Source organism: Lepisosteus platostomus, chromosome 13 (assembly GCF_059453375.1).
Source record: "Lepisosteus platostomus isolate fLepPlt1 chromosome 13, fLepPlt1.hap1, whole genome shotgun sequence".
Lineage (NCBI taxonomy): Eukaryota > Metazoa > Chordata > Actinopteri > Semionotiformes > Lepisosteidae > Lepisosteus > Lepisosteus platostomus.
The window spans coordinates 19,568,090-19,578,740 of NC_142623.1; the positions used below are offsets into that span (position 1 = coordinate 19,568,090).

Consider the following 10,651-nt stretch of genomic DNA (forward strand, 5'->3'; position numbering starts at 1 on the left):
ATAATATCAAGAGTTATATTCAAGACCTCAGGTATACCCTGCAGTACCTGCCAAACGCCACAGAACAGGAGAAAGTGTTTCTGGTCAGGAAAACTACCAGCAGAGCTGTACATGAGTGGATGGCTAGGCAGATGACCAAGTTCATTTATGAAACGGTCTTAATGAATGATATACTGAACGTATGTCCTCTTGATATATGTAACACTTCGTAACTGATTGAATATATATCTTTTGTATTCTGATAACCCTCTCGATAAGATCTGTTAGTTTAAGGCATATTCTATGTATTAATAAATGTATCCTCGTGTATTAGTACCTGTGTGTGTGCGTTGTTTGAGTTATGTCGCATGGTTGGACTCTAAAGCCATCAAAAGAATCAACTTTGTGATTTACTGCTACAATTAATAATTGTCTCAGTAAATGCCCAAACCCTACAGAACTGGTGCCTTCAGAGAGCCACTAACATTACATATTTGGCGTCCCTGAACGAATATGAATCACTACAATAGCATAAGCATGTTAATGTTGACATATCATATCACCACTATATTTCCCCTCCACAGCCAAAGAGTGACCCATTGAGATAAGAATAAGAAAACTTCAGATTGAGGGTGCTTTGTTGGTTAATGTACAGTATTTAAGCAACTATTTCCTAATAATGGACAATAGTACAGAAATTATCCATTTTAAACTATTGGTGTTACGTATTACACTTTTTTAAACTATAAGTGGAGAAACTCCACTAATAGTGGAGAAAATTCTCACATTTGAGTGGGACTACTGGAGAGGTTTCCGCAGAAAAGAGCAAGGAACACTCAATACAGAACATAGAAATTTGTGGAAAAACCTCCTAACGTAGAAACAACAGTATGTGAAATGTACAGTAATACCAAAGAAACAACAGAATTTTGATCTCTGGGCTATGATTATAGACTAAGAAACAGCTTCTCCATAAAGCATTTTCTCAGATCCTGATAATTTTTCTCTGAAAGTATCTGATAACATATATTTTTGCCATCAGCATTCATGGAAATGCCCACAATACAATGTTGGTCTACTGTCTGTGGTATCACACAATTCAAACCCTTGTTTGGGTTTTACAAACAATGCTGTGTTTATTTAATTTAAAATGTATTCAGACTAATGTAATTTTGCATTTTATAAAAAAATATAAGTGAGACTTGTCAAATGGAAGAAAAAAAGCATCCACTGTAAGGGCAATTTAGTTATTATATGTGTATACTAATACATTGCAGGGCTCACGAATATTAATTTAAGCACCCAGGACCAATCCCTTTATTTATTTCTTAGGCTTATTTCCCCAGGCCTGAGAAGACATGATTCCCTTACACATACAGTAACCACTGTCTTACAGTAAGACTGAATATTACCATCAAATTAAAAATACAAAAATGCTTTATTTTCCCAATCCAGAACTACTAACTGTCCTTTAATATATATATTTAAATAAAGGCAAATCATTTACCAATGAATTCCTTTAAATTTATTTTATTGCTCATTAAAAAAATAAACATCTGGACATTTTGTGCTGCAAAGCTCCACGCTTCACCGGAAGAGACTTCCTAACAATGTCCTGGTCTTTATTTCTTAAATGCTGTGGAACAAAATAAGAAAAGACAAAGTACAACACTGTAAAATTTCAGAAGAACATCAAAAAGTTCAGGATTCAGAACTCTTCAGAATGTGTGTTCTGAAAATTCAGAATATGCATTCATATCAGGGGCACACTGGAAAAGAACTATTGGTTTCATTTTCATGGTGTATTTGGTATGGACTTCCTTAATATCTTTAATGAAAAGTATTAATTGTATTGAGTGGCACTTTGATTAGCGTTACTGCCTCATAGTGGAGCCATGGTATCTCAGGCGCCAAGAGCATCTAGCTCCTGACTGGAAGGTCCAGGGTTCAATCCCAGGTAGGGGCAAGTGATGTAGCTTGCTCTGGCTCCTTCCAGATGGCTCCCAGGTCTACTGCTTTCCAAATGAGTACTGGGGGTAGTAGGCTGGCCGGAATGTGATGCTGACCACGTCAGTTCCAAAGGTCAATGAAAAATGGTGGCCTTTGCCCCCCCATTCCCGATGGGCTTTTATGGCCTGCAAAGGGACCTACCTACCTACTGCCTCACAGTGTTGGGGTCCTGGATTCAATTCCAGACCTGGGATGTTATACTGTGTGTGTGGGGTTTGTACTGTATGCTCTTTTAGTATTCACATACAGTATGGGTTTCCTCCAGGTTCTCTCACAGTCCAAAGACAGTTAACTGGCCCTGGTATGTGTCCATATTTGTCCATATTTGTGTCTGTGTCTATGTGTCTGCCTTGCAATGGACTGGTGTCTTGTACAGGGTGTATCCTGTCTTGCACTTGGTGATTGCTGGGATAGGCTCCGGTGCCCCTGCCACCTGAATTGGATGAAGTGGTTAGAAAACCAGATGGATGCACAGATGGAATTAAATTGAGATATATTTAATATCATTCAGGCCATTAAAAATATATGTAAGGGAAGTCTGCTTTCAGTGCTTGGTAACAAATGATCAATAGGTAACAAATGATCAATGTAGACCAGTCATAACAAGTAGGAAAAATATTAGACTCCTTGTTTTCTTGCACAGAGAAACGACACTATGTCCTGCATGAGGTTACATTTACCAGGCCTGCTTGTAATGGCTTGATTACACATCCTCCACGGGCTTCTTATTGGGGTCTTTCCTGCAGGGCCTGGAATGGAACAGTGGAGGATTATGCTCTTTAATTTCCATAGCGTTGCACTACACAATTCAGACAAGTAAACATTTCTCTTCAGCTTTTTCCATCAGTCAGTCCCTGAAGTTAGGCTCCATTTAAGCAATCTTTATTGCAACTCTTCCAGATCTTTTTTTTTTAAGATTATTTTTGTTTTCTAAATGGGAGCTTGCATTAAGACTCTGTTGTGATGCATAGGCAGATATGTCATCATTAATGTCACAAATGCTGTGTCTTAATGACAGTTGTTTGTTTTCTGAATTTCTTTTCAAGCATACAGTATGTGTTTTTCAATCCTTGATTACACAATCTAACTGTAATAGAAAAGAACTTCATATTGAGACTGAATTAGATTTTACAGTCACTCATGACAATGAATGTATATACATTAGTATAATGAACGTGCATCAGGCCACTTACAACAAGCCTGGGTGATTGAAGATATAAGTAAATGACTTGACAGATTGCAAGCTGTTAAGTCTCATCACTCACCATTTTATCCAGAAGACAATCAAGACCATCACAATAAGAAATGCAAAAACAGTACCTGCAAAAAAGAAAGAAAAAGAAAAAAAAAAGATTTTTAGAAACATAAAGCCCTAGATCTCAAAGTTATCTACTTCTAGTTCTCATCCTCCCCATTCTGATTTCAGATAGATATATTTTTCAACTCTTCCATTCATTATACAAGAAATGGGTCTCATTTATACAAGAAAATGTGTTAAAACTCAATATTTAATTTGTGAACTATGTATTGCATTGTACTGTATATGCAATAGTATCGTTCTGTGCAAATCAGCATTGACTTTAACAGAAGCAGAATACCATCACAATACCCTTTTTGGAAAAAAAATCTAAAGGAGCTTGTATTCTGTCCTTTGTAGACGTGAAGTACGACACCGTGTCAGTAAGTATTCCCAGGTTAAACGTGTATTGTTTTCGCCGTTTCTGTGATGAGTAGAAATATATCGAGCCTCAGATAGTTCCTTTACTCTACCATTTAAAATCCCAGTGCTTGCAATTCCCATTGAGCTGCTGCTCACCCTCTGAACGACTCTGATCACTCACCAAGAATAATCCACCTTTTCCTGGATTTGCGCTCTTCATCCTTCCTAAATTGATGATCATTGTCTTCACGAGCTGTATTAAAATAAATAAAGTACATTTTGTGTGTTTTTATTATTACACCAACAGCATTTTTGTTTTGAAATATAATGTACAAGCTGCTTGTAAAATTATCTTGTCTGTAATTGACTGAATAGTCAATGGCACTACCCCTAAGAATACCGGCTGTGCATTTTGAATTCACCCCTTTCTCCATTCTCACTGACCTGCACATATTTTTGTGAGGTATGTTTGTGCACAGGCTTTCCCTCACCAGGCAAGCTGAGTTTCAGAGGGTTGCACTAGAGCAAGGGTCTCGAGCCGTAGTATTGGGGACCTAAAACCCTACTAGATTTTCCAAGCTCTCACTTACATAATTAACTCAGTAATGGGACTAATGATGAGATTAATAGTAGAATTCTTTACTTTTTCTCAACTCCTAAATACATTGGAGGATTACTACTTTTTTATTTCATAAGTAATATAAGGTCTCCAACCTTTAAGTAGAAAAAACTTGTGAAGAATCAAACAACATTCAAGTAAGTTCAATAAATAAGGTGGTATAGAAAAGGGAATCTTGAATGACCAGGTCAAAGGCCAGTGAGGCATTATAAAAATCGTGATCATTCTCGTGATCATTAACATCTAGTAGCAAAAACTACAATCACATGTAATCAGATATTAACAGCTTAAGGTCTTTTTTTTCTTCCCTCAGGTGTTTTTAAAGCTAGTGACCATCTCCTGTCAGCTGCCTTCTCTCAGCATGGGACAATTCTATTTGTAGATTCAAAAGGGAAATAACAGCAATGCCTTACCTTTATAGTAAATTCTCCTCTCCTGTAATAAGAAAGCAAAAAAGATTGGATATAAGAAGGAGAATCCACGGACAAAACAAGACAAACAATTTCGTAGGTTAACGTTTTCTTTTTACGGAGCTCAAGCTAATCACAAAATTGCAGTGATGGAAAGGCCTAAGGAAGGAATGTGCTGACATCAACCAGGTATAATGACACTATTATGGGAGAAATGGGGGTGAGGGAATAGCAACAGGTGAGTAACAACACATGTTAGATGGTACTGTCGACTGGCTGTACTGAGGTCATATTGGCAGTAAAAGGGCTCTACTTGGGTAATTCTTACAGTAAAAGGGCTGTACTGGGTACAGTGAAAGGGTTCTACTGTGTTATCATGGCAGTAACAGGCTTAGTATTTGTCCATCATTGTAGTAGGAGGGCTGTACTGAGGCATGAATTCTAGCAGTGAGACTGTAACAGCTCATCATTGCAGTAATTTGGAGAGAGTGCGGATGAAACAGATAAAGAAAACTAACTTTTAGATTGCAGTGCTAGAGGACCCACAGAAAACTTTTTACCTGATAGCTTAACATAGAGACAATATAATCATTGTAGAAACAGAAGCTGCCGCCACAAAGAAATGCCCTACTCTTCAGTTTTTTTAGGCCTGTCCCACATTTGTTATCTGGTCTACTAACCTTACTTTGACAAATATAACAATGCTGTGTGAAAAGCACCATGAAGAACTATACAAAATCCCAAATCCATATCCAGCATTTCAAACTATCAACAATCGGGCAATCATATACTGTAATTATTTTTATTTACCACTGCATGGAATGTTTTTGTGTACTGTCAAGGATCTGAAAGCGTTTTGTCTGCGTGATGTTTAAATTTAAAAAAAGGAACTCACCAGCAGGCCTTTAGTTTTTTCAGTAAAAAGAGCTGTGTAGTTGATACTCCTACAGCAGCAGAGGATAATGGTGCCAGAACCGGCACTGATCACATCATCAGTGAAATTAATCTGTGAAGTGTCATCATAATGAATAATAGCAATAGGTTTGCCCTGCAAAAGTGAAGACAAAATGCAGCATGTTATTTCTGTTAAGAAATCCCAAAACATAAAAACATCACAGTGATTTCAACCACTCAAATACTGAGGCAAATCTCTAAAATCAGGTTGCAGGATAACACTGACTCCACTGGGACTTCCCAGGCACCTACATGCCTGCAGTCTTGTCAGTGAGACAGCTGCTTCATTCCTCCAACTAATAGCCACATAACATAACTTATGTTGATGTAAAGAGATCTAGAAAAACAGCTTGTTTCTGAATCTCAAAAACCAACGTTATACACCTGTGGAATAGATACATAAACTACTACTGTTGCCAGATTTATAAGAGAAAACCTGTTGGATTTTGTATGTCAAGGCAAAAATGCATACATATAAATCTTAAGGAGAATTAGCTTCCAAAAGACAAGGGAAAATATAGCTGCAAACTTTGAGTTGAAATATACATCTAATATTTCTTTTCAAGGTTTTTGTCTTTTGATCTATTCAAAATAAAAAAACACAGGTAATCCCTGTTATGGAACTAGGAGGAATACTGACATATTAATATTTAAAGAGTGTGAATTAATTTGGTCAAAAGATTTGTTTGAGTGAACAGCAAGAGGCAAGACATCAGTCACACTGTAACCCCAGGTCCTTTTGGGTATCGGCTTGTCTGGTTACTGATTTAAATCTTGCAGTTAAAATGAAAAACACTGAGACATTATGTCTAGTAATTTCTCTTTAGCTACAAGAGCAACTAAATTTAGATTACTTACATTCACTTCCCAGGTCTCTTCAGATAATGAAATATCATTCATGTCCAGGTTAGAAGAATATTTATAGTTTTCATTTTCTTTAATATCAACACAAGTGATATCAGTGTTTTGCACATCCACTGTGCTGGAGCCTAAAAAATAAAACAATGGCTGTGTTTTATAAGTCACACCACTAACCATCCATCCATTTTCTAACAGCTTTATTCAAAATGGAGTTGTTGAGGAGCTGGAGTTTGTATGTTCTCTTGACGTTTGCATGGGTTTCCTTCGGTTTGCTCCCACAGTCCAAAGTCATACTAACAGGTTAATTGGCTTCTGTAAAATTTGGACCTGATGTGATCACGTGCATGTCTGTTTGTGTGTGCCCTGCAATGGACTGGTGTCCCATACAACGTGTATCCTGACTTGTTTTTACATGTACAGTATACTGTAGTACTGTAAATCTTATATGATTTGATTTCGATATAAAATGACGCATTGTTAGTGTATTGTATACCAGGTACTGTAAAACACTGCAGACATTAGGATACAGTATATGTTCCTTACTGGCATGAGCTGGCTTCATTTATAAGTTTGGGATAGATTTGTGTAATCTGTGAAATTATTCAAAAGTGGAGGTTTCAGGGCAGTCTGACTCACTCTCTACCACCCAGGTTTGACTTGTTCCAGTCTATTCTACTGTTGAACTGAATTTAAGATAATAATAATAATTAATAATAATTGCTTACACCAGCTTGGTTTCTTCTCACCCAAAATAAACCACATTAATTATCCAAAATTTGATACAGTACTGGAAAATACTAACAAATTAGTTAATAATACTTTAATTATAATTGCTTACACTTATATAGCGCTTTTATGAACACTCCACTCAAACTCCCCTCCACCACCACCAATGTGCAGCCCCACCTGGATGATGCGACTGCAGCCATACTGCGCCAGAACGCTCACCACACACCAGCTATCAGTGGGGAGGAGAGCAGAGTAATGAAGCCAATTCATAGATGGCGATTATTAGGAGGCCAATGGGAAACTTGGCCAGGACGCTGGGGTTACACCCCTACTCTTTTCGAGAAACAGCCTGGGATTTTTAATGACCACAGAGAGTCAGGATCTCGGTTTTACGTTTCATCCGAAGGACGGCACCCTTTTTAAAATATAGTGTCCCCATCACTATACTGGGGCATTAGGACCCACATGGACCGCAGGGTGAGCGCCCCCTGCTGGCCCCACTAACACCTCTTCTAGCAGCAACCTTAGTTTTTCCCAGGAGGTCTCTCATCCAGGTACTGACCAGGCTCACACCTGTTTAGCTTCAGTTTCAATATCAAGAGGCTCCAATTGTTATGGTGCTTCTTTCCTCAGATGTGGTTTAAGAGTAGTTTCTCTGAATCCTGCTGGAGACTGCAGAAAGCCCAGATTTACCCAGAAGGCCTTATTGATATTCATCATCCCTATCTAGCTAACCTCATTGTCAATACAATGGAATCTCAGTCACTTTTTGCTTTCACACTTTTTGATAAGCACTGATCAAATTCTCACAGTAATCGCAACTACATCCTGCCAAGCCCTACATTCTAAAGCAGTAGTTCTCAAACTTTTTGGACCAAGTTCCACCCCTGATCAAACCAAAGCACCTACAAGTCATCTTCTCATAGGAACCCCAGAAATGACCAACATGAGTGCGCGTGTGCGCACACACTCACATACACATATAATAAATATTATAATAAACTTTATTTGATATAGCGCCTTTAAAGGTGGCTTTACAGAATGACAAAAGGAACAAATAACAACAATTAAAAATAATAAAAAGGCACCGTTTCAGTGAGAGGGGTGAGCCTGTTTAGTCGAGCAAAGCAGATGTGAATTCATTGGTCGAGCCTTGATACAATTCGCAACAGTCTAAGAGATTTTAAATCGTCAGGCATTTTCTTGACGGCCAAGGCCTCGCGGTGGATCCTCCAGTTCATATCTGGAGCAACCTCTCCAATTTGTGCAACTACACCACTGTGTCGGCTTGTCATCATTCTAGCACCGTCTGTACAAACTCCGGCACATTTTATCCAGTCGATGTCATTCTCTTCAATAAATTCATTCTGAAGCTGAAATATGTGCTCTCCTGTATAGTTCCTGTTGGTAGTGGCTTACAGAACAGAAAGTACTCATAGGACATGCCCTCAAACTCGTATCTAAAGTAAATGTGCAAATTGGCCAAATCAACGACATTTATAGATCCATTTAATTGCAGTGAAAAGCATCTGTTCATCTTAACGCGCTCTATCAGCGTACATTTGACATTATCTGCCATTACAATAATTCTATGAGTGAATTTGTCTTTCGGAGGGGGCAGCAGGTCGAGCTGTTCAGCAGCTTTTTTTTGCTAACGGTAAACAAAGTTCTTTACAAGTAGTGTGGGGCTTACCTGCTTTAGCAATCTGCAAGCTTGCATTTTTCCCCGTTTCCATTTCAGGAGTTTGTCTCAGAAGTTAAAAGAAGTTTTTATTTAATGCGCATGGGAGTGAAACATAGATACGATCGGTGTATTTTTCTCAAATTAACCTAGAACAGTTCTTAAATATTTTTCTGTTATCTATCACGCTTTCCTGTACTCACAAGATTGCCAGCGTTCGTAGTACACATTTCTATGCTTTCATGTGCTTACAAAAGGCATTGTTCCAAAATCACGCACATTCTCCTACAGTACCTCCCTATTTGCTGGATATAACTTTTTTCAAATACAATTGGTCACACGCATTCCCATACAATGGAATAGAATTACATTGTAGCTCTTGTGTACACTCAAGTATTAGTGCGCATTGTATCGTAGTATGCAGGCTGTGTATTCGACACAAACTAATTTTATTAGAATAGAAAATATGAAAACCAGTCCCAATTTTTCAGTGCACACAACAAAGTTCCAGGGTCATATGGCGTACCACCTGGCGGCGCTCCACATACCACGACTGGCAAAGAAAAACAGCAACAATGACTGAATAGTATGAACCGTAATAACAGCAAAGCCATCAGAAGGAGTTTCAGATCTTTAATTTTCAATGCCCGCCATTTTACAGTGTTTGCACATTCAACCCACAAAAGTTATAACTTAATTTTTTTTTTCAAACTGTTGCAAGAAATCACTAATATCACTGGTAGTTTCTGAATTAATGAAAATTCAAGTAAACACAACGAGAGAAAGCAGATGCATAGTAATAAAACCTAAGTTCTTATTCTCAAAATTTTCATCTAAATTCTTTGTAGAAAATATTTGAGTTTTTTACTCACTGTGCTGCAGCTCTCAGAGAGGGACATTAATAGGACAAAACTTTTAGTTGGAAACTAATCCATCTCTGCACAGTAATATAAAAACAACTGGTTAAAACAACTTGGTTAACAGAATCAGGCTCTGTTAAAGCCTGCTACTGCCATATCGAAATCAGAACAAAATACACTCATTTACAGGGCACTGAAGGGATTTCAGTGAACTCAAACAGAAACCATGAACCTGGAAATTTACTCACCATAAAGATCCATATGTACCAGAAGAATAAGGACAAAATAATTGTTTAAATTCATTACTTCCTTTTGTGAACTTCCTTGTATGCTTTCTGCTCTCTTCCTGTTTTCCTTCCTAATCTGAACCTGCCCACCACATGCGCACGCATTCAGGGCTCATGAAAGACAGCAACACGCAATAATTTGATGGCTGCCATCCAAGAGGTTCAGCAGTCTTTAAGTCACATACAGCTACAGGCCTATGAAAATAGGATTACGTTGGTGCAGTTATGACTAGCTTTAGGTAGATAGCTGGAATAAAGTTTAGAACACCCTGCTGGACCACAGGGGTAACGGCCCTCTTCATTCACCCCCCAGATCTTTAGATTGGACCCATTAAAACATCAGAAAATGGGACGCCCAGAGAAACCAGACTTTCTCTGCACCTCCCTCTCTGTTCAAAACTACTACAGTTTAGCTACAAAGGAACAAGTAATGGGTTTATTTCATGCTGAAAAAAAGAAGAAAGAGAACACAACGTTTCGGCCGTGGAGCCTTCTTCAGGTGGAGCACCTGAAGAAGGCTCCACGGCCGAAACGTTGTGTTCTCTTTCTTCTTTTTTTCAGCATGGAATAAACCTATTACTTGTTCATTTGCAGCCTACGC

The 10,651-nt window shown here is 38.2% G+C and overlaps 1 protein-coding gene across 2 annotated transcripts; it reads right to left on the reverse strand.

Moving 5' to 3' along the window:
* Nucleotides 1–1,493: 1,493 nt before the first annotated feature.
* Nucleotides 1,494–10,134, reverse strand: LOC148650181 (uncharacterized). Of its 2 annotated transcripts, none has more exons than XM_088603738.1 (8): nt 10,012–10,134; nt 6,491–6,621; nt 5,574–5,726; nt 4,682–4,703; nt 3,831–3,902; nt 3,255–3,309; nt 2,670–2,738; nt 1,494–1,615 (listed from the first exon to the last, which is right to left on the reverse strand). In XM_088603738.1, exons 1-7 carry the CDS (start codon nt 10,064–10,066, stop codon nt 2,693–2,695), a joined length of 534 nt encoding a protein of 177 aa, XP_088459864.1. In that variant the 5' UTR covers nt 10,067–10,134; the 3' UTR covers nt 1,494–1,615; nt 2,670–2,692. The 2 variants fall into 2 exon arrangements, with proteins under 2 accessions (XP_088459864.1, XP_088459865.1); XM_088603739.1 differs by lacking the exon at nt 10,012–10,134 and adding an exon at nt 8,916–10,005.
* Between the last annotated feature and the right edge of the window lie 517 nt (nt 10,135–10,651).

What these genes read in the sequence shown, in the direction of transcription:
- LOC148650181 (XM_088603738.1), bottom strand. Translation starts at nt 10,066, where the DNA reads ATGAATTTAAACAATTATTTTGTCCTTATTCTTCTGGTACATATGGAT. An exon ending in AAAAAACTAAAGGCCTGCTG is followed by an intron (nt 4,704 to 5,573) that starts GTGAGTTCCTTT and finishes TTCTTATTACAG; the next exon opens with GAGAGGAGAATTTACTATAA. An exon ending in ATTGTCTTCTGGATAAAATG is followed by an intron (nt 2,739 to 3,254) that starts GTGAGTGATGAG and finishes GTTCCATTCCAG; the next exon opens with GCCCTGCAGGAAAGACCCCA.